Source organism: Leuciscus leuciscus (assembly GCF_965113295.1).
Source record: "Leuciscus leuciscus genome assembly, chromosome: 4".
Classification (NCBI taxonomy): domain Eukaryota; kingdom Metazoa; phylum Chordata; class Actinopteri; order Cypriniformes; family Leuciscidae; genus Leuciscus; species Leuciscus leuciscus.
Window position 1 is genome coordinate 27,566,936 of NC_138728.1, and position 24,620 is coordinate 27,591,555.

Genomic DNA, 24,620 nt, shown 5'->3' on the forward strand with positions numbered 1-24,620 from the left:
TCAATTCTTTTACTTCAATGAAAGGTTAGAATTTTGCACATTTTTTGAATGAAAGATCACAAGGATAATCGATGCAGATTTATTTTTTACAGCCCATTTTGATCATATTTACCAGGGGGTTCAATAATTGTGGAGGGCACTGTAAAACACACAGCTCAGTTCAGCGTTTACTTGCAGCTCTGCTACAGTAGCAGATAACTTTAACGTTACATGCCGGTCACATCGTCTCTAAACAGTCCACTCAGTGAAGTCCTGCACGGAAGTTTAAAAAAAAAAATTTTTTTAATTAACCAACACCGCGAAACATTTCGGCACAGAGGGAAAAAAAGTCCGCGAGTAGCTGCGTTTCCATTACAGATTTTGCGCAAATGTTTTGCGCTATTATCTAAATATCGCTAAAAAACTATTGCGAAATGAGTTAATATTTTTATATTAATTAATTAATATTAATATTATTAATAAACCATTGTTTTCTAAGTGTCGGCTAAAATCACATCTCCATCTCCGCTGTTAAGCAGATGCGCTTTTAGAGAGAAATGCACCTTTCACACAGATTACATAATCAGAAGGTATTAGCTTTCAATTCAAATTTGTTCGTTTTAAAGTGGACATTTCAAGTTTTAGCCTACATAGGCTATATTTTGTTTCAGTTCTCGCGCTCCAGTTTACGGAGATCATGAAAGTGCGTCTGATTGTTTTATTTTATTTTACAAAAGCACAACGTTTTCTTGTTATTGTGAGTTTACACAAATAAAGGTAGTTGAGAATAATGTATTATTTTATGTATGACCAGAAATGATAGAGTATTTTAAGTTGTTTCCACTGTTGATAGGAAAATGCAAGTAGTGTTCGTGCCCGCGCCTCCGTGCCATGCAGTGCGCGCTCCACACTCAGCTTTGTTCCTTTTTTGCATAAAAGCGTCTTCTAAATATAGCTTATTAAATGTTATAATAAAATAATATAAAATAATTATTATTTGCGTAGCTATACATGGACCTCAAACACACCGCGTCTTCTAAGTCAGGTGACTGTAAATGCACAAAAACTGTTTCCATTGCACTTTTGGAATAATTTGCAGTAATGGAAAGGCTAGTGACATACTAGTAATCAATTACATTTTGGAAGTAACTTGCCCAACACTGTCAATAAATGCAACTTAGAAAACAAGTAACATATGGCAATTGGATTTAATGTTTAAGCTTACCTTTGATCAGTCTAGTCATGTCCTCAGCAAGGAATGGCAGCATTGGTTGGTCCGTCTGATACATGGTGAGAAAGCGCTCAATTTCTCGCGCAATGCTGATGAATATGCCAACCTTTACAGTGAAGAGAGGGTCACCACACCGGTTCTTCACCTCCTCAAACGATTTCACCTTTGGGTTGGGGAGTTCGCCTCTCCCTACCATCTCCACGTATCGTTTCACATGCGGCCAGAGCTGCAATCCTCTTTCCGCTGCGTTAACATTCTCGACCCACCGGTGCTTGCAAAACTTTAGCATGCTCGTGCTGCATCCAGTCGCTGTCACAAATCCTCGTGCCGGGCTGGGGAGTCGTGAAACAGCCAGTAGAGAGAAGAAAGTCCATGTTCAATGTCCCACCCAGTCGCTTTACATCCGCCTCTAAATGCATTGTGTAGTATATGCAAACCGCACGACCCGATGTTGATAAGTGACTTCCCCACATCAATCTGCACCTGCTTTTGAAGGATTTCAAACACTTTCCAATTCACGTTCGGTCCATCCATCGAGATTTGGATGAGGTTGGTGATTCCGAGCTGTGAAAGCAAGCTGTTGAGTTTCTCAACAACATCTTTGGCGGTTGAATGGCCCAGGAACTCTGAACCGATGTATTTGGTCTTCACCTCGGGCCCGTCCCATAGCCTGACATGGACGTCTAATTGTTTAGTCTGTAGGTAATGATTCAGGCTCTCGTCAAATAAAAGTACATAAGACATCTGTGTAGCGACTGTCTTCAAAGAGAGCTGTTTAAAATAAGGAGCCAATCCAAAATTACACAAGTAAGCACACTTACGTTCCCCACACGCAAATGTGGCTGCCAACTGACTGTCAGGGAACATGGCGCTGAAAAGTGCGCTGACATCCTCGCACGATTTAAAAGAATAGTGGGAGTTTGCGACTTTTAACGCCCACAATACCTCGGCCCTTAATGCGTCTTGTCTAGTAACATTTGAGATAGTCCCTTGTCTTGTGCCTTCAGTCTGACTCATGATGGAAGAACCTGCAATCGGCCTAACGTTGGTCGATGTCGACGGAGGAGAAAAGAAGCTAGTGATAGTCATGCTCGAGCCTTCACGCGCAGCCACAACTGCCTGGTGCTTGGCGCCTTTAGCATGGCTAGCTAGCGCTGATTCTCCCATATTAGAGATGTCAATTATCTTAGAACATAGTCCACATCTCGCTTTCCTCGGGTCCTGGACCTTCTCGAGCCATGTCTTGTATGTTTCCAAGTGAAGCCAGACATTGTTAAATCGACACTTTCCTGGCATTTCAATACAATTTCTGTCAGCACCGACTTCGCCTCAGGCAACATCGCAACAAGTTGAGTGAATCGGAAGTGAACTGAACGTTATGTCGCCCGAATATAAGGACGTTAAGACAACGCAAAATATTTTTTTTATTAAACAGTTTTTGTATTAATCACATATTATGCTGTGTAAAAAAATAAAATAAATCCATGACTTTTCCAAAACTTTCTGGGTCTTTTTATTTTTTCAAAACCTTTCCAGGCCTGGAATTTGCATTTTTCAAATTCCATAACTTTTCCAGGTTTTTTCAAAACGTACGAACCCAAAACGTTTTTTCACCACGTACAGAGTCCTGTGTATGTAGGAACTTGACCATGCAGGCCTCTGAAAGTAAGAACCAGGATTTTAAATTGAATTCTGTACTGGAGTGCTGCTAAAACAGGTGTGGTGTGTGTTCTTTTCTTAATGTGAATTAAAAGCCTTGCAGCAGAGTTCTGAACAGCCTGGAGACGATAAAGCTCCTTCTTACTCAAACAGGTAAAAAGACTGTTGCAGTAATCTAAATGAACGCATGTATGATTATCTCCAACTCACCCTTAGTCAAAAATTTTCTTAATTTTGAAATATTCCTCAGTTGAAAGTCCTGTTAGAAAGCGATGCATAAGGATGTAGTGTAACGACGCCCAGTTCCAGGAATGCACTAATATTTTGTTGGCAGTACCAGTTTGCAACAATTATTAGTTAACACTAAGTTGTCAACACTTCAAAAAAAAAAAAAATTGTCGTTACACTACATCCGTTACAGGTAAGTTGCTGATTACAGTGTGGACCCGTGCTTCCATTCCTTCATTTAGTGATGTGTGTCATGGTAGGCCACAGATTTTCTGGACAATGTATCAGCAATGAGTATTTCTTTACCTGGTTTGTGGATCATGGTGAAGTCGTATTTCTGTAGCTGTAAACACATGCGCTGTAGATGTAGAGGGGCAGCAGATAGCGGTTTCTTTTATATGGACTCTAATGGTTTGTGGTCCGATTCCACAATGAATGCTCTCCCGTATACATACTGGTGAATTCGCTTGCACCCAAACACAATGGCATACAGTTCTTTTTCGATTTGCGCATAATTCTGTTCCGTCTCTGTGAGCGATTTGGATGCGTATGCAATTGGTTTTTCCTTTTGTAAAAGTACCGCACCCAAACCATTTTTAGAAGTGTCAACCTGCAGCCGCAGTGCTTCGTTAGGGTTGTAGTATGCTAATACAGGTCCCGACTCCCTCGTGATCAAGTCTTTGATTTGTTGAAAAGCAGCGTTGTGAGTCTCGTCCCATGTACATTCATTGCCCTGCTTTAGCATCTGTCGCAGCGGTGCATTTATCTCTGCCAGTCTCGGGGCGAATCTGGACAGGTAATTGACCATGCCCAGCATGGTTTCTAGTTCGGATTTGTTTTGTGGCGGTTCCATTTCCTTTATGGCTTTGATTTTCTCTCAGTCTGGTTTGATGCCGTTATGTGTGAGTCTGTGTCCAAAGTAACAGACCTCAGACTCGCAAATTGTGCTTTTTCAGGATTCAAACGGAAACCTCTCGCCCTCGTTCTTTCCAGCATTGCACACAGGTTTTTGTCGTGTTTGTCTGTTGTGCGACCGTACACTAGGATGTCGTCCACAATTGCCGCTACTCCGGGCAGTCCTTCGTACATCTTGTCGATTTTCCTTTAGAAATCATCCTGTGCAGAGATTATTCCGAATGGCAGATGGAGAAAACGGTACCGTCCAACCACCGTGTTGAATGTGGTGAGCTTAGATGAATCCTCTGTCAGTTTAATGGCTTAGTATCCTGATCTGGCGTCTAATACACTAAAGTATCTTGCGCCTGAGAGTCTGGAGATCACGTCATCCAGGGTTGGTAATGGATAATGCTGCCTTTTGATCGCCTTGTTTAGGTCGTGCGGGTCGAGGCATATGCAAAGTGCCCCAGTGCAGGGTTTTTCCACTACAACTAAAGTGTTGACCTAATCTGTTGGCTTGGTGACCTTTGAGATGATTCCTTGACGCCCCATCCTATCTAACTCCTTTAGACGTCCGCGTAGTGTGAATGGAATTTTCCGTGGGGGATATACTACTGGGACTGCAGCGGGGTCTATGTGTATTTTACACTCGCCTGGGAATTCCCCAATTCCTTCAAAAACGTCCGCAAATTCGCTCAGCAGATCGTCACTTTGTCTGGTGTCGGTTTGCACAGAGAGGACCAGTTTTATTAGATCCATTTCCAAACATGCTCTGAGTCCTAGGATAGGCAGTGCTTGAGTGTCAACAACGTAGAATTCTTGCATGGCTTTGGTCTCTTTGTGCTTGCATTGCAGCCTGCACATTGCATCCATATCCTGACAACCGTGTTGCTGGGTTTAGTTGGCTGACACCGATAACATCTCTTATTTTATTTTATGGGATTATATTTACTTGCGCCCTTGAGTCCAATTTAAATTTCATCTTCTGTAGCTTTAAACCTACTTCAATTTCGGCAAAAGCCTGTTCATTTATCACATTGCTGTGCTCTTTTGTTATCATGTCGATGAAGAATTCCTAAGGTGGTTCGTAAGCTTGGTCGGTGTCGTTATTCACGGCATGCACGCTTTTTTGTTTCCACATTTGTTGCGATTTACAAGCCTTCGCGAAATGGTTTGTTTTCCCACACTTCTTGCACTGTCTACCCATGGCTGGGCATTTTTCCTTGTCTCTGTGCACCTGTGCGGATCGTCCGCATGTTGCAGATCTCATGCTGTCTCGTTCGGCTCTGATGGCAGTTTTTATACGGTTCTGTTTATTGCCTCATTTGAACACGGCATGCGCAACCTGTTGGGTGTGAGTTGTACTGTGCTGTCCGGCCACAGATTTTAGCTGTCCCTGTGCTATTTCGTGAGATTGTGCAATGTCTATGGCTCTATCAAGGGTTAAATCTGGTCCATAGTTTAGCAATTTGTCCTTCACTTTTGCGGAGTTCATGGAGAAGACTATCCTGTCTCTTACCATCTCGTCTGTATTGGCATATCCGCAGTCTTTAACTAACAATTTTAGTTCTGTGACGAAATTGTCAAAACTCTCACCTTCCGCTTGTACTTTCTCGTGGAATTTGTACCGTGTGAAGATGTGGTTCTAATTCGGCATCACATATGCTTCGAATCTGTCGTAGTATGTGCCTAAAACCTTTGCGTTCTCAGCAGTCAGTGTCCAGGTGTTGTAAATGTCTCTGCCTTTCTCCCCTACCAAAAACAGGAGATAGCTGCAATGTTCCTCGTCCGATTTTTCATGGCGCGGGCCTTTGAACATCAGCTCGGCGTGTTGTCGGAATCTCCTCCATGCGTCAGGCAAGTCGAGGGAATCCCAGTCTATCCTGGGCATCGGAACACCAGCGGAGTCCATCTTCTCGTCTGTGTGAGTTCATTATTTTCTCTGACACCATGTACTGTTTGTACTTTCACTCTTTGTGATCAATGTATAATAATAAACACAACTCAGATAACGTGCAGTGTGTGTCGACCATCAGCTCGACATTTTCTTTTATTTCTTTTCCACTTCCAGTAACACCCTTGGCCTCTTGGGTAATGCAGTTAAATATATAACAGTACTGCCAAACATTACACAAACTTGTTAAAATCTTCTCACAGACTGGCCATATAATCCCTCAACGAGCTGACCAAATTAACAGCATTACATAAATCCAGTCAACTGCCTGTAAAGCGGTACTAGTCTACACATAATGTGTACACTACAACAGTACAAATTACACCAGGCACGTGCACACATAGACATCAAAGGGGGCTTGAGCACCTGCCCTTTTTATTCCTGGAGAGAAAGTGCCCTTTTTTCTGGGGTGCTTTTTTTTTCTTTTCTTTTTTTAAATAATATATATTCCTGTTTGCGCACAGCTTCCCTGTCAAACAAATATATTTATTGAAGAATAGTATATCTAAATATCAGGTCAGGAGTTCTGAAGCGAGTTCTGAAGGAGTACCCACTCGATTAATGGGTTTACCTATTTAATGCGTGCTTGTAGGCCACTGTAAACGCCAGACAAGTTGGCTGCAATGTCATAACATTGGCCTCTGCAGTTACTGATATCAATGCCCATGTCTTGTAAAACACCAAGCACAGACTGGCAAAGCGACTCTCCTGTATGACTCAGGATTGGCAGAAACTTGATAAAACACTCTGCGATGCAGCCATCAGGTGCCACATATAGCATGATGAATGTGAACTGGTCGGTGTGCGTAACGTCAGGAGTGGAATCAACACTGATCGAAAAGTACTTTGCTACTTTAATTTGACTGATTATCTCTGCGAGAACCTGTTCTCCCATCAGTTCAATCAATTCTTGGCATGTTGTTGATGAGAGGTATGATAGAGTTCCCTTTCCAGCATTGCCATATTTTTCTATATGCGCTTTCAAAAAGGGATCAAACTCGCTGATAACTTCCAGCACACCCATAAAGTTCCCATTATCCGTTTGCCCAAAAACTTCACTGTGTCCCCTAAACGGTAGTCCTCGCTCAGCTAAAAACTCTGCGTTTTTCCAGTCACTATGGCCTGATGTCAGTGCAGACCGCATGTCACTGTCCCCACTTAATTTACATGCAAAACAAAACACAGAGCCTTTTGAGGGGAAATAAAGCAGCCATTCTCTTGGCTGAGTTTCACCATTTGCCAGTTTCCTTTTAAACATGGTTTTGGAAAAGTACCTCTTTTGGTGTTTATGTTGTCTTTCTGAGGCAGCAACATCTGCATCTTTGTTCTGGCAACTTTCAGGTCCTATTTTAATCCATAATGCCCTCATGTCTTCATAAATGTTATCCCAACATGCAGGATCCGAGCTGACCCACGAGCAGGTGAACTGTGTCTGCAGCATGACACTTCGGGTGGCTGAAGTGTCTGACTCGGTCCCTCTGTCTCAGACTCCCTGTCTGAGTGAGATGGTAGTGAGGCTGCGGTACGTCACGGCGGTCATTTTGATTGGTGTCTTTACATCTATCACGGGTAACGTGAAAAAAATAGGACCAGCCTTAAAAACCAACCCATAATATGCGTGTCATTGTGTAATAACTCCCCCAAATTCCCTTAAATATTACCAATGACATGATGAGCTAGCTGCTGCAACAGCTAAGGATCACGCTGCAGATGTTTCAACCACAACACCGATGTTAGCCAAAGCTAGCTGGCAGTGGATCTTGGCTTCGACTCGATGAAGATTCAGCAGCCTTGAAGTAGGAGTGGGTGGGCTATAGGGCAAAAATATCACGATTTTCACAATTTTATTTTAGGAAAATCGTGATTCACAATTTTATCACGATTCTTTTTCATGTTGGTTTTACTATTTTGCAAGTGACTGAGCAGTACAATCACACTTATTTCCCTATTTTAAAAACAGAGACTTACAAGGTAACAAAATATTAATTTAAAAAGCAAGGCATGTCATTTAGGCTTTAAAGCACATGCAAATAATGAACTTTTGTGAATGTACATGTGATTAACATGTGATGTGAATGTATGTACAGCAGTAGCGGCTCCTGACCATAAAGTTAGGTTGGGCAGATTCTGGGTCTTAGCGCTAGTTTAATGTTAAACATTTTGTAAGCTTTATATTCTAATGGCAGAACACATCAGACACACTTTTGGCAGAATTCTATTGTCCTTGCATTATTCAGCCCAAGGGAGGCGCTCTCATTATGATTGACAGACTTTAGTACACACAACTAACACATAGAATGTCATCTTAGAATTGTCTTAATGTAGTATTTATTGCATCCGAATGTTGTTTAGGATATCACAAGAGTTCCAGTGAGGAAAAAAGTCATGTCTAATCTCAGAACAAACATAAAACAAACACAACAGAACTACTGTATATAAAAGCTATTCACATGAGCATGGGTTTTTAAGGGTTTATACTCTCATTAATTTGATACACTACTCCACATAGCGAGGTTTAGCCTACACGTGAAAATAAACGGGGCAGCCAGTTTATTTATGAGAGCTCACTGCATTTCCATTTTTCACCACAGATTTACATTGGGAAAAAGATGCTGTTGAGCTAGGGAGGGCTCATTTCATGAATATGCCTGCTGAATCCATGCGCTAAATCTGAATATATCCTGCTCACTTTATGACTTAAAATAGTCTAGAAAATCAGAAAATATTTATATAACATATTTATATATTTTTTATTTATTCAGTGTATATAGAGGTCTATGTTTGGATGAATATTTTAGACTTGTGTGAAAGTCATCTCCCCAGAGAGACGAGCCACGGCTGTTGAACAGTATGTTAAGACGGAGGCGCCAGAACTGAACGATAATACTACAGAAGCAGATCGTGGAGACATTTAAATCGTCCACAATTACAAATTGTGATATCACACACCCCTACCTTGAAGTATCCAGTCAATTTAGGGATTTTCCTCAGTGTATCTTGGTCACGTTGTTCTTTCAACCTTTGTATTTTTCGTTTTTGTGCTCCACTATCGTATGTTCTTTCGGGCATTTTGCTGCTATGCCGTCTAGCAATAGCAGTGACGAAAATGAAAACGATTGACATGAATTGAACAGTAGCTGATTGGACAGATGTTACCTAAATGTCACATCTATCCAATCACCTGCTTTTTTTTTTAATGTTTCTTATGGGCCAATGAGTCTTTTTTGTTCGCGCTGAAGTACATAAAAAATATATATAGTCTGGCCAATCCGGGGCCCCTGCACACGTGAAAAAGATATATAGCCTGGCCAATCCGGGGCCCCTAGGCTGCAGCCTATGCAAGTCTGCATTAATGTGTATAAGCGTGTGTACAGTGTTTGTGTCCAGACAAAGAAACGCTGACAACAGAGATTATAATGGGGATAAAAAAGAAGGCTATCTATTAATATTTGGTACAGAAACCTTTGTTTGCAATTACAGAGATCATACGTTTCCTGTAGTTCTTGACCAGGTTTGCACACACTGCAGCAGGGATTTTGGCCCATTCCTCCATACAGACCTTCTCCAGATCCTTCAGGTTTCGGGGCTGTCGCTGGGCAATACGGACTTTCAGCTCCCTCCAAAGATTTTCTATTGGGTTCAGGTCTGGAGACTGGCTAGGCCACTCCAGGACCTTGAGATGCTTCTTACGGAGCAACTCCTTAGTTGCCCTGGCTGTGTGTTTCGAGTCGTTGTCATGCTGGAATCTTCAATCAGGGTTTCCACGGACTCATAAAATGTCGTAAAACTTTCGTTAATAATACTAATTTTAGGCCATAAAAAGTCATAAAAACATCCGGATTTTCCATACAAGGTCATAAATTACATTTAGCCACGTCTTAAATTGATATGCTCGTTCATTCATTGGAACTCCTAACTCGCACGAATCTCCTCAGCTTATTACTGTATATGTCGTTGAGTCACTGCTTAGTTTAACTGAAATTATGGCTGGGCATTAAACGATAACAATATTATTATCGCGATATAATTTTTTTCTCGATAAAACGATATAAAGAGTTCGATAATGTTTATGCGCCAAAAGTGGAATGAAACTCATTTGAACCGCGTGCCACAAGGACCATTTATCAGCTCGGCTCAAAATCCAAATGGCAGCGCAGCGCGTTTACTCTGATCGGCCTCGGTCACGAGATCCAGTGAGAATCGCTTGAATTCAGCGAAGAACACAAATGTCTCCGTGATCTAAACCAGTTTAAAAGCAGATGAAACGGCGCTGACAAACAGGAGAAACACTGTGCGCAACGATACAGTCAGAAGGCTTTTCCGTCTACAAATTCCCATCATTTACCATGGATTTACTGTAACGTTAGCCTAGTATTATTAACTGCACCGTGAAATGTGGGATATACATATTGAATTGTATTATATTATTAATGTAGACAATGTATTAAAGGACTAATGGAATATAATTACAGAATTTAATGTATTTAGGCTACCACTGTTTTTCATACATTTCATGAAGATACGTGCCATCAAAGTCAGGCAACACAAACCTGTTTCAAGACTTGAAACAATATCCCCCATTAGCACATGCAGAAACTAAAAAAAATATTTTCCAATAAAGATATTTATTTTGTTAAGGACAAATGACAAATGTCTGAATGTTCTACCTCAGATTTGTGAAATGTTCACCTGTTTGGCATGATATGTTCTGACAATAAAGAGTAGTTAAAAACCACAATTAACGCTCTGATTTCTACAACTTTCAGTTAGGAGCAAAAATCTGCCTTGAAACTTGAAAGAAATTAAGATTTGACATTTATCGTGATAATTATCGATATTGACTGATATATTATCATGATAATTGTTAAGTGTTGTTCCTGTGTTATTGATACTTAGGAAAAGGGAGCCTTCAGTTTGTTACTCTTAAGAAAATGGAAACTTTAAATAATGAAACTTGTTACTTTTAATTAAAGTCAATAAAAAAAAAGACTTTTGAAAGGAAGTTATTTTTCGTAATTCGTGTAGGTCATAAATTTAAATCAAAATGGTCATAAAAAGGTAATAAAAAGTCTTAAATTTGACTGACTAAACCCTGCAGACACCCTGTTCAATGCTCTTGCTGAGGGAAGGAGGTTGTTGGCCAAGATCTCACGATACATGGCCCCATCCATCCTCCCCTCAATACGGTGCAGTCGTCCTGTCCCCTTTGCAGAAAAGCATCCCCAAAGAATGATGTTTCCACCTCCATGCTTCACGGTTGGGATGGTGTTCTTGGGGTTGTACTCATCCTTCTTCTTCCTCCAAACACGGCGAGTGGAGTTTAGACCAAAAAGCTCTATTTTTGTCTCATCAGACCACATGACCTTCTCCCATTCCTCCTCTAGATCATCCAGATGGTCATTGGCAAACTTCAGACGGGCCTGGACATGAGCTGGCTTGAGTAGGGGGACCTTGCGTGCGCTGCAGGATTTTAATCCATGACGGCGTAGAGTGTTACATAAAAACCTAAAATAAACATTATGGGTTTCAAAACACTGAATAGTTGTGATATATGACAGAGCTGAGCGCATCCGTCTCTTGCCCAGCACTAGCCAACGCGCGAAAGCACGTTTGAATTTAGCAGTTGATCACGTGATGCACTGACCATTCCAATCACACCGGTGTGATCGTACACCCCAGGGACCAGCCAAGACTGATCACACCAATGTGATCTTACGTGCAAAAAGGTTAAGGCTTAATATAATATAAACGGATGAGTTATGAAAAAATTCACCCCCTCACAGTTGTCATGAAGGGCAAAATTAGCTATATAGACCAAAACCACTTTTTGTACCAGGTTGTGAACATATTTTTTTCTGCTGTAAAGTTGGGCATTTTAACATGGGGTTCTATGGGATTGACTCTCTTTTGGAGCCTGTCTCTAGCGGCCAGTCGATGAATGGAGATGAACACTTCCGTGTTCGATTCAAGAGAGACCAGAAGGTTGCTGCTTGGTCAAGAATCCAACTAAAGCAGACACTTACCACAATAATGGTGACTTCAAACTTTATTATTTTCAATAAAACATCAGCATCTAAACCTTTGTTAATTCTCAATAAGAACTTTTGTGTGAAAGAGTCAAACTAGATTGTAATAAGTGAAGACGCTTAGATTTTGAGAGATCTGTCCTTGTTTAATGTTCTGCTGGGATTTAAAGGGTGTCTGTTGTCTGGGTTTTGTTGGTCACCATTGTGCACTTTAAAAAATATATGATAAATAAGTTATGACAACATATGCTTTTACATTGCTTTAACTCATCAGAATAAGTTGAGCAGTTTTCAACTTTTATTTATGTGATACTAGATTCAACTACTGTTTTTAAGTCAGTTTACCGTAATTTAAGTTGAAATTACTTAAACATCCAAGTTGATTGTACTTAAAAATGTAAGGGAGCAACTTTTTTTTATAGTATTGAAGAGTAGAGTCAGTACTTCAGCCCAGGATGGGCCAGAAAACATTGACAATATGCTGTATGTTGCTTTATTTAAAGGCAGTAACCGTGTAGACACTAACACAGTGATGTCTATATACATTAGCATGCATGCGTGCTATTGCTAGCTAACAGTTAACTGTAAGATATTAGCATTTTACAGTGAAAGTGTTTGATCATAATAATTCAGGAAATACTTGTAAAAATGTCAAAAAAAAAAAAATTGTGTTTTTCTTTGAACTATTTAATGAAAATTTCAGAAAATTTATTTTGGATATTTTACTTTAATTTTACATTTGTTGCTCGACAGTTCGACCATTCTTTTACGGTTTGACTGTTAGTTAACAGACTCTTGGAGATGCAATAGATGCCTACGTTGATGAGCACTAGTTTAAACAAGTACAAATACATTTTATCACTTTTAAGTTCTGAAGATAAACTGCACAGACAGTGGAAAAGGATAACATTTTTAGTGTGCATGTGTTGACTGCCTGTGTTCGTGCATGCTATCAAATGGAGTATACTTTAAAAAACTACAAGTTCGGCTGTACAGATACGCTAAGCATTTGCATAAAATCTGATGCATACTTTGTGTATTATGTCAATGAAATAAACTTTGACTAATTAATAAGCTAAGAAACACCTAGGATCGGCAGTGAGAGAATGTTTACCCACAGCTGGAACCAGCTTCCAGTGTCACCAGATGAGCTCCAACAATATCCATGTTAAATTTCAGGATGACAACACGTTTACCTGTGCATTCTCTCACTTAAAATAAATCAAATAATGCTCAATGTTCATTATTTTCATTCAGTTTTTGTTCTTTCGTTTACAGTCTTTCCTTTATATTGTGGCAATTCACAGCTAGAAAGAAGTTTAATATTTTGATTCTGATATCAAAATATGGAATGGAGCGACGTCTCAATTAGAGGGTGTCTACCGTAACCACACAATATTTTAAACTATAGCAAAAGAGATTGTGAAGTGTGGCTGCAAAATACAAAAGAAAATAAAAGGCCTCAAGAGGTGAAGGATGCAGATGATCATGAAAGTGGTTTTGCCCCACAGATTTGCCCCACATTCTGCTGCGGGGTGAACAATGACTTAATTTCACAGACACGTATTCTCTGGTGCCATTTTAAATTGCTGAGCCATTTAAAACTCTTTCCACACAAGGAACACAAATAGGGTCTCACATCCGCATGACTTTTTAGGTGTATCTGTAAGTGTGATGGCAAAAGAAACCTTTTATTACACTGTTCACAACTAAATCGCCTTCCTCCAGAGTGAATGAGCAGGTGATTTTTGAAATTGCTACTTTTTCCAAATGTCTTACCACACTCAGAACACTGCAATTTTTTTCCGGAATGAGTTTGCAAATGACGCTTCAGGTCTTTTTGATATGTGAAACTCTTATCACACTCAAGACACGTGAAAGGCTTCTCTCCAGTGTGAACTCTTATGTGAGTTTTAAGGTTTCCTTTAAGTGTGAAACTCTTCCCACACTGAGGGCAGGTGAAAGGCTTCTCTCCAGTGTGAACTCTTATGTGAACCTCAAGATTTGCTTTGTTTGTGCAACTCTTTCCACAGTGATGGCACATAAAAGGCTTTTCTCCTGTGTGAATTATTACATGATTCTTAAGGTGATTCCTGTCTGTAAAATTCATTCCACACTGCTGACATATTAAACAGTTTTCTCTCGAGTGAATCCTCACATGGTAATTAAGGTTTCCTTTACGTGTGAAACTCTTTCCACACTGACCACATATGAACGGCCTCTCTCCAGTGTGACTTCTCACATGGGCATTAAGTGTTGCTGTATATGTGAAACTCTTTCCACATTGAGGGCATGTGTAAGGCTTCTCTCCAGTGTGAAGTCTCATGTGAGTCTTAAGGCTTACTTTATGACTGAAACTCTTTTCACAGGAAGGGCATTTGAAAGGCTTCTCTCTGCTGTGAATTCTCATATGAGCCTTAAGATTTTTATTGAATTTGAAACCCCTTCCACACTCTTGGCATTTGAAAGGCTTCTCTCCAGAGTGAATTATCACATGCCTGTTAAGGCATTTCATGTCTGGGAAACTCTTCCCACACTGATGACATATATAACAGTCTTCTCTTGAGTGAATCTTCATGTGGCAAATAAGGTTTCCTTTACGTGTGAAACATTTTCCACACTGAACACATACGAACGGCTTCTCTCCAGTGTGAGTTCTCATGTGAGTCTTAAGATTTCCTTTTAGTGAGAAGCTCTTCCCACACACTTTGCAGGGAAAAGCGCTCTGTCCAGTGTGACTTCCCATGTGGGAATCAAGTGATGCTTTATATGTAAAACTCATTCCGCAATGAAGGCATGTGTAAGGCTTCTCTCCAGTGTGAAGTCTCATGTGAGTCTTGAGGCTTACTTTATGACTGAATGTCTTTCCACAATGATGACATATTAAAATGTTCTCTCTTGAGTGAATCCTCATGTGGTAATTAAGGGTTACTTTACGTGTAAAACTCTTTCCACACTGATCACATGTGAACGGCTTCACGCCATTGTGAATGTTCATGTGATACCTAAGGTTTGGTTCTGCTGTGAAGCTCTTTCCACACTGTTGGCAGGTGTAAGGCTTCTCTCCAGTGTGAATTCTTAAGTGGCTTTTAAGGTTTCCTTTTTGAGTGAAACGTTTTCCACACTGTTGGCAGCTGAAAGGCTTCTCTCCTGTGTGAACTCTTAAGTGGACTTCAAGGTTTTGTTTTTGATTGAAACTCTTTCCACACTGACGGCAGGTAAAACAACTGTTAGTGTCAGTCTTTTGAGCTCTTTTTCGTGAGGAAGTCTTTTCAGTCTGTGTGGATTTTTCTCCAGTCATGAAATCATAATGTTTCTCATACTGATCTTTTTCTTCCATCAGTTCTTGACTTTCTTCTTTCAGTACCATCAGGGCTAAAGCAAAAAGACAAATACAAGTTAACACCAGTTCTTGGCACAAAACAGACATCAAAACCAACACAAAAGGCATTAAAGCATCAAAACAAACATCAAACCCTATAGAAAAGGCTACTGAAAGAGGTGTTTCTTGTAATCTCAGAACCTCATCAACTGTCACAACAAATTGCCAGAATAAACCCTGTCTTCCATGTCAGGGACTGGCCCTCCGATTGAGAGAGAAGATTCCCCAACGCAACCAGGAACCAGATGTACAAGGACAGTAAACCAATAGGTGTGTTGACTTCAGCTGGATTTTTACCAATCTGTGAGATTTTGTCGCAGTCGGGGAAGGAGTCAGAAACTTTCTACTTCATGTAGTGAACTTTCTGCTTCCTGTTCCTCTCATCAGTAAATCCAGCCAATTGTAAAACTGCAGTGTTGTGGTACTACAGCTTGTGGTACTTTGACGGTATGCGGCACAGTGATGTGGCATCGCACAAAACTTCTAACCACCATGCAGTGTTGCAAGTCAGACACTGATTGTTGAGTGCAGCGCCGCATGTTGAACCCACCTAATGTTTCTTTGGCCATCTGGGAGCCACAAGCAGACCCTTGTGGTGGCCCAAGCACCAGGGATATTAAGGCTTACAACTATTCTTCCAGGCATTTTTAAACAGTGCATCTATCCCCAAAGGACCTCCCTAGCTGTTCAGAGAGAACCACCTGAAGCAATGGGTGGCCTCAGTTGTAGCAAACATCCATTTTGGCTATGCTGAAGGCAGTGCACTCACGCAGTGGTTCCCAACTCTGATCCTGGAGTACCCCCAACACTGCACATTTTGGATGTCCTCTTACCTGATACACCCATCTGAGGTGTCTGAAATCAAATACTTCCTAACTATATAGTATACAAAAAACAGTACGCCAACAGAGTATTATGTCCAAATACATAGTATAAGAAAAAACAGTAGACGAAAAGTACCTGGATGACCTATTACTTCCACTATGATTCTAGAGTGTGCATTCAATGGACACTTTTAGGGTTGTGCCGATAGACGATAGTATCGTGTATCGACGATAGTCAGAGATATCGCTGATGGCAGATGGCTTTGACGATATCAGTACGATAATTGGCTTGTTTTACCATTGTTTACCAATAACAGAGTCTCACAGACAACCATTAGCCTAATCAAAGTGTTGCATGTGTAACGTTAAACTCCTTATGAAAAAACTGAGATATTCTTCTGAAGATCAGAATCTATTAGACTAACTGTTTATTTTAGTATAATCATTAAGAATCTCTTTAAGAAGATGCGTAATAGCACCACCTACCGTATAACAGTGAAAACATGGATAGCTGGAAAATTCAGTCAATGGCAGGGAAAAAAGTAAAGTAGATTTAAAGTCAATTCCTATGTACACTACCAGTGGACTAGCCTACACAAAAATTCAGGAACATATCCGTTTTCTTTATAAATCAATATTTTTCCCCAAAAAATTTTGTTTATAAGACAGTATATAAAAATATGTGAAAAAAGTATTTAATAGGCGACTCATTCAAAATATTAAACACAATTACATGCCAAGTAAACTTAGAATACTTAATTATACTTTTATGGCCGGTTCAGATTACACTTTTTTTATCTTATGCGATAGTCACTGTGTCAGATTACACGATTTTGACTCCTAAAATCGTGTCGTGTCGTGGACAAGAACCATGTCAGACTACACGTTTCTTCCAGACCAGTCATCGCGTGTCGTCTTTGAAGACGTGCGTGAAGGCGAAACTAGTAGCGCGTGAAGGCGAAACTAGTAGCGCCTGACTTACGGAAACGAACGTAAACAAACAATGGATGAAGCGGCGATTTTCCTATTGGCTGTCTTGTGTTCAGAAAAAGATAAAAAAAGAAAGAAAACCCGACAATGGACACGTTCTTGGATTGCACGAAGAGGACAGTATTGACTGTCAATCCTTCAAAGAGAACTTGAGGTAAAATATGTTTTTTTATATAACGTTAGGCCTATATTTGTACTTTTAGCCAGTAGTAAAAGTAATATAAATGTTGCTAGCTTGCCACAACGATAAGATATTTCAAAAACAGACTGTTAAAACAATTATTTTTTCACCAATTTAATTAAATACTTCTAATGCTCATTCACACACACTCTCTCACTCATTCACACACACTCTCGCTCGCTCGCTCATTCACACACACTCACGCATTCTCACTCGTAACACACATACATAATCACACTCACACAAACAAGTTTCTCTATAGCGAAGTACAATTTAATGAATGATTAGTTAGCTTAATGCTAATTCCAGTCAGTTACTCACCGGGTTGCTGAAGTACTTCTGCTATTTTTCGCCAGCATTTTTCTTTTTTAATTCTGTCATGGTACTCTCTCGATGAAACATCATACAGGCAGGAGTACTGTTGCCACAGCTCCACGAACCTTTCCTCCATTTCATAATTCCACTTAGCAACACCATCGTCTCTATTTCGTTTCGGCATTTTTGAAAGCTGTGTATGGAAATGCGTCTGTGCTCCTATTGGTCAATGTCACACGTGATAGAACCCGTCGTGGAGGACCGGAAAAAAAAAATTAAACATGCTAGTCTTTTTGTCGTGGTGTCGTGAAGCATCGCAGACGCAACGTAGGCTGTCGCCCGCTATGACACACTATACGAGATGAAACGATCGAATCTTGCGTCCCGACGCCCGTTGTCGTATACGAATTCCCACGACACTCTAAGTCAAACGGATCGTGGCAAAATCGGGCTAAAAACGTGTAATCTGAACCGGCCATTAAGTATATCTCAATGAAAAGATTGAGTACTCTGATAGGCCAAATATGCTTCGATTTTTCTGTCAGTATACAGTTTTAATCGAAATTATTCAACCCCCATTGCAAATCAGGTTTATTGGCAAAATCTACAGACTTTCAGCTGTTTGCAATGATCAAATAAAAAAAAAAGTGCTTTTTGTGTTTTTGGGTCAGTAGTGGTGTACGTCCTGGATTTCTGGCATGCGTTTAGTACGCGCCTTACTGTGCAGCTGAAACCTCAGGGCCTTTTGCCACCATGTCTTGCTGCAGGTCTTTTGCAGTCATTAATGGGTTTTTCCGAACCTGGCCTCTCAGAAATCTTGTTGCAGTCATTGATAGCTGCCTTTTTCTGCCCCGTCTAGTTAGTGTCACCACTGTTACTTTAACTGTGAACATGCGAACTATGCTTCCAACGGTGTCTCTAGGAACATTTAGTGCTTTCGCTATCTTTTTGTTCCTTGTTTGTGAAGGGCGATGATATCTTCTCTTAACTTTTTGGACCATTCTTTTGTCTTCTAACATACAGTCAAACGTGACATTCAAAAAACCTAGCCAGTCCTGATATTTCATGTGTTCTAGCTCAAGCACACTTGGTGCAACTAATGAAGCCTTAGTTGCATCCGGTGTCCTTGAGACAACACCTGTTTTGCAGATTTGTGCTGTTGTGAGGGATTCTATTCAGGGGTTTAATAATTTTGAGACTGCAGAAGTCATTAAAAGTCGCATTTTCAGTTGAATTTGGGGAAACCACTTGAAACATTTGTTGTATTGAGCTATTTCAATTACTTGTTTGATTTGTTAATCGCAAACAGCTGAAAGTCAGTACATTTTGCCAATAAACCTGATTTGCAATGGGGGTTGAATAATTTTGATTACAACTTTAAGTCAAGTACACTTAAGTGCAATTTCATGTATATTTCTGAGAAGTATATAAAAAGTAGACTGAAAATATACTCTCTTATTTTAATTTTAAAAGAAGTATACTAATAGCACACTTGAAAAAAGCAATTTTGTAAGGGAAGGTGAGAGATGACGTCCAAAAATAACTAAATCCATCTGACCCTAAATCTGATTGAGACCCGATGACCTGTTAGTCTGGGTGACTGAGTTATAATTCTGTACATAAACTGTTTTAAACAGCTGCAGACCAGTCAATCTAGACCCTTGCTCAGACCCTGATCAAACTCACCTACCTGTGATTTTCTAGTGATCCTGAAGACCTTGATTAGCTTGCTCACATGTGTTTGATAAGGGTTGGAGTTGCTCTCCAGGGCAAGTCTTGATGAACTCTGATCTAGGGCAATCCATGGGCATAAATTTAATCTAGCAGTAGCGGGGGGACAATAAACAAAAAAATTCTCAAGATCAATTTTTGAAGGGGACACTAATAATACAGCCAAAATTGTACTTCTAGCTTACACAAAGAGATGGTTGTTTAAATATGAGTTAGGTTCATAGGTTCACCACGCGGTCATATTATAATTATTAAATTATCTTGTGTCCTCCACATATAATTTTAGGTTTCGTCTGGGACAGACAAGCCCACTGATCTGCCACTTAACATCATATTGAGCAAGTCCCAACACAACAGTTAGATCTACTGTATATAAAGGCCTAATATCAGTTTGCACATAGGCTTATCGCTTTGTTAGTTGTAGTGGGTGACTTACTATCCAACAAGCTACTGTATTAAACAAGCTACCAAACAAGCTAGGTAACATTATAATCGTTGATATTGCAGACTCATGGAAAAATAGATCGGATATAATTTTTTTTTCATAACTAATTTATAAATGACACAGAATCATCTGTATTAAAGAGAAAATAATCACTTCATCCGTTTATTAAAGTGAATAAGATAGACTTGACAGCCAACATACTGGAGTTCCACAACTACTGAAGAACTTGTTCTCTCCCACCAAACTTGTGTGTGTAGGTGAGTGTAAAGGCGGAAAGCAAGCAGTAGACCAAAGCACTGTGAGGCAAGGGAGGGGGGACTCAAAATGTTTCTGAACTTAAATTGGGGGGGACAACCCTCAGATGTTAATGTCAGTATGATAATATTTTGTTTGTAAACCAAGTGTTTTTGACCCTCTTTATTTTTTATGAGGTGATAAATATTGTTACGGTAGCATCAATGCGCATTGCACAAATGGTGAATACAGCAATCATTGCATTTATTTCCAAAAGGTTTGTCTGGTCATGTGATCTTAACATGTCCACATGAGGTAACCCACTCCTTGACAAATAAAACCACTTTAATTAGGCCACTCAAATGACATTCTTCAGAAAAAAAATGAACCCTGCTTTCTGGAATTCCTCCAAGGAAACAAAGTGTTTACAAGGCACTGATTTGATGGAGCAAGTGCTTTTGAGTTCAACATTTTAATAAGGTTCAAATGACAGAGTTCAGGTTTGAGAATAAAACCAACCTGTTTGTTCCTCAGTGTCTTCCTCTTTCACTCTGTATGTTTCTTCAATCTTCATGTCTTCACTCTCCTCTTTAATAAACGCCATCTTTATAATAGCATGTCACATGGATCTCAGTTGCTTCACCAGGAGTGTTTCTATGTTTGGACACTCTGTCATGTTTAAAATGAGAATAATTAACAGAAAGAAAAATAAATCCAAACGAAATATATTGGTGCGTCTCAATCAGCTCCCTAGTTCAGTAGTCAGGGCACTGGCAAGGGAGAGAGTCAGAGTGAGAGTTGATAGTCTTAAAATGTCTGATTATCCAAGCCCACTCACAAAACAATGAAAACTAGCACTTCAAATTAATAAAAGACGACAAACTATACAGACAATTCATTTTTATTTAAATTGGTATTTAATGATTTGTAGATACATTTATAAGATTACATTTTCATGAAAACATTTGCATTTCCATTGTAATCACACATTGTAAAAGTTGCTTTTACACCATTTTGAGTAGCAGGTGTCAGTCAGTGTGTTGCGTTTCGCAAAGTTGTAGCTTCAAATGCAGATGGAAACGATTGGTCACATATTCATCAATTCCAGAAAACCTGTGCAATATGTCAATTTCAATTCAGATGATAAATCTTTCAAAAGATGCTGATGATTCCTCAACACACCATCTGTTGTTTCAATATTATAGGACCTTGGTTGCATTTGAAGTAGTTTTATCTTTGTGTCTGACCTCTTCACCAGCACAAACCTCTCTTTGTCTCTTTGCGGATCATTTTCATCTTGGCATCAGCAACAGGCAAGGCTTCTACAACCATGTCCAACATGCTTGGATATCTTCTGTCAACTTTTCACAAGAGAATGCAGTTTGATCAACTGCTCTGGACAAGGTACCCGCCATACAAATTAAATTGCCTGGTGTATAAAACACAGTTAGTTCATAACATTGCAATTAGGGATGCTCATAATTAACTGGTAAACTGTTAACCGACAGTAGGACTTTTAATCGATTAATACTATCAGTTAAATGGCTTAAAAAAGTAAATTTTCAATATTTTTTAAAACATTTGCTCCGTGGTAAAAAAAAAAAAAAAAAACGCTACACATATGAAATTGAGTTTTTGAGAGAAAAAATAAAACAGGTAAGCTGTGTATAAGTTGCATATCTTTAAATATGTCAGTTCCATGGTTTTGTCTCAAGATGCACATTAGTAATGTTTTTCTAGGACACGTTTATAAAAGCTACTTTATTATCCTAATTGAACTAAGGCCTACTCCTGGCTTAATCTAAGCCCTGTCTGAGAAACTAGGCCTAAAAACTCTATAAACATAGCTATTAGGGCTGCACGTTTAATTCTCTGTGGCGCGTTCACGAAGATGCAGGTGGGGGGCTGGTGAAGTCACCATCTATAATTCGCTTTCATTCAGTGTCTGATATGTTAAAGTCCGATGCAGCACAAACGAAAATTGTACCGGCACAAACCAGCACAAACGAACGAGACTATTTTGGGTGAATTTGGAGCGTGTGGGTGGGCTGAATGACCTCAGAATGACCAAAAAAATATTATTTTAATATCTAAAAAACCGAAGCAGCACAAACGAAACTTTTACAGCACAAACTGGCACTGTAAGCTGCTAAAAGTATTCAGAAAAAGATATTTTTTTATTGGTTATTTTATTTTATTTTAATACAAAATTAAGCATCAGTCACACGTAGCTTACAGCCAGAGTAGTGACAGTAGGCCTACATTACATATCAGTGCATTGGTGATTATATAAAGACCAAATGTCAATAGCACAAATCTAAAATAAAACATTCCCATATCTAAAGAAAAGAACACTGACAGCTGCGGCCCTGTGCGAGCACAAACGAACCGGACAGGTTTGTAGACGAGATGGATGGAGAGCGCGGCTTGCTTGCGTGACGTCACTACTCCTCCAAAGATTTTGTAATGCCTAAAGAATGGAATCATTTATGATGGTTCTTTCTACGGCACAAACAAAAAGCACCGGTTTGGGCCGATTTGGACGGTATGGGGTGGAGAGTGACGTCACTGTCACGAATCCAATGTGATATTTCTAAGGAGGGGGAAAAGATACAATGTTCATCGTAACGGCACAAATCGAGCACAAACGAGCGGCACAGTTTTGCAACGATTTGGACCATATGGGGTGGACAGTTATGTAATTGTACTTAAAAAGTTTCTTTTTTAATGTTTAAGAGGGGATCGTAGTTGCAATGTTTCTTTCAACGGCACAAACCAGCACAAATCGAGCACAAACGAACGGCACCGGTTTGGTGCGATTTAGATGAGGTGGGGTGGAGAGTGACGTCACAGCTCCTGAATTAAATTAGTTATATCTGCGAAAGGAAAACAGATACAGTGTTTGTTTTAACGGCACAAACCAGCACAAACCGAGCACAAACGAATGACACCGGTTTGGAGCGATTTGAAGGACATGGGGGGGAGAGTGACGTCACACAACCCAAAAAAATTATGTTCAATATCTCAAACACCAAACCAGCACAAACGTTCGTTTTTGCGGCACAAATCAGCACAAACGTAGCACAAACGAATGGCATAGTTTTGGAAATTATTTCGTTTTATGGGGTGCCAACTTCACGGAGGTGGTTTACCTCAGAGTTTTTCAGTTTATGGGTATAATAAAGCCTGTGGTAAACATAACTTGACGATACTTTGACGTTTTGTTCTACAACGTAAATTAAACACACCCATAACAAAAATGCGCATTTTGAAGCAGTTATGTTCATTTTTGATAACGTACATGTTTAATAAGTAACTAGAAAAGACAGCTTGGGGTGTGAGTGTGTGCAGTGTACTGTCTAGAGGTGTTCGATTCCGGGGTTTTCGGAGTCGACTCTGATTCCCGACTCCCACCGTAGGAGTAGATGAAATCTATTCCCGGAATCGACTCCATTTACTTTAAGTCAAAACACGGTCAGCAATATAAGATATCACAAGATAGCCGTCATTATTACACACAGGCTATTCTTCTTTTTTTTTTTTTTACAACGCAAAGCCTAAAACTACCTTTATTAAAACAACACACTTTTAGCATGACTGGCCAAATTAGTCCAGTTTAGAGATGACATTCCCTTGAAATGCATTGTTTCTAGCTGTTGCCAATCTAAAAAGGGAAATGTAACAAGAAAAAGCCTTGGTCGAAAATTATTTCAGAGATACATAAATGAGAAAGTAGGTAATGCAATCTTTAAAGAATTAAACTAATTTATCCAAATCTGTTCGGGAGAGGGCGATAAGCACAGTGTCAATTCATCAAAATGTGAGCGAGTGAAAAGTGAGCGATTTCAGACACAGCATTTCACAACGAGAGTCAACTCCTACAATAGGACTAATAGGAGTCGAGGAATCGACTCTTTTAGAGTCGACTCACTATGTTCTGCAGCTGTTGGAGGAGACTTCTGCCGTTACACTTAATGAAATCACAATTAAACTTTCTCACTATACGATGTTTGATTTAGAGTACTGATTGGAAAACTCTAAAATAATATAGTGAGATAATAACTCCAACATCATTTTGTGAGAGAGTATAATTTTAATGTACATATTGTTGCACAGGTTTTTCATAAATGAACATGCGGCCGATCGTTCACATCTGCATTAGAAGTAACAACTGAACAAGGACACCAGTTAAACCGTGACAACGTTTCTCCCATCTCTGCAGTGCCCGAATTCGTGTTTAAGGTAAAGTGACTCCTGATACAGGGAGCGAACTGAGACGCACCTTTTTGTATTAACCGTTACTCATATGTGCAGATGCGCTTTACTCACAAAAACACTGTTCACAAATGTTGGATAAAGCATTACAATCTTACATTCCATAATAAATATTTTTAATTGATAAATTTTTTATCATTAATTGATTGAACGATTTGAATCGATTTAAACACCGTAAATGCTTTAAAACCACAAACCTTTCTTCAGCCGAATGATCACAACAGACGCAGGACCGCGGCGCAGCCTTATGACGTCACAATGGCTGGAGG

The 24,620-nt window shown here is 39.7% G+C and overlaps 2 protein-coding genes across 3 annotated transcripts in view; one reads left to right on the forward strand and one right to left on the reverse strand.

Moving 5' to 3' along the window:
• Positions 1-24,620, forward strand: part of LOC309497632 (uncharacterized protein) — a 189,176-nt gene that overhangs the window by 81,230 nt on the left and 83,326 nt on the right. The window lies entirely within an intron of this gene.
• Positions 11,982-24,591, reverse strand: LOC309497633 (uncharacterized protein). 2 transcript variants are annotated; one of them, XM_082167916.1, is made up of 3 exons: positions 24,549-24,591; positions 20,596-21,505; positions 11,982-15,349 (listed from the first exon to the last, which is right to left on the reverse strand). In XM_082167916.1, exons 2-3 carry the CDS (start codon positions 20,678-20,680, stop codon positions 13,461-13,463), a joined length of 1,974 nt encoding a protein of 657 aa, XP_082024042.1. In that variant the 5' UTR covers positions 20,681-21,505; positions 24,549-24,591; the 3' UTR covers positions 11,982-13,460. The 2 variants fall into 2 exon arrangements, with proteins under 2 accessions (XP_082024042.1, XP_082024043.1); XM_082167917.1 differs by having other exon boundaries at positions 20,596-20,745; positions 24,549-24,589.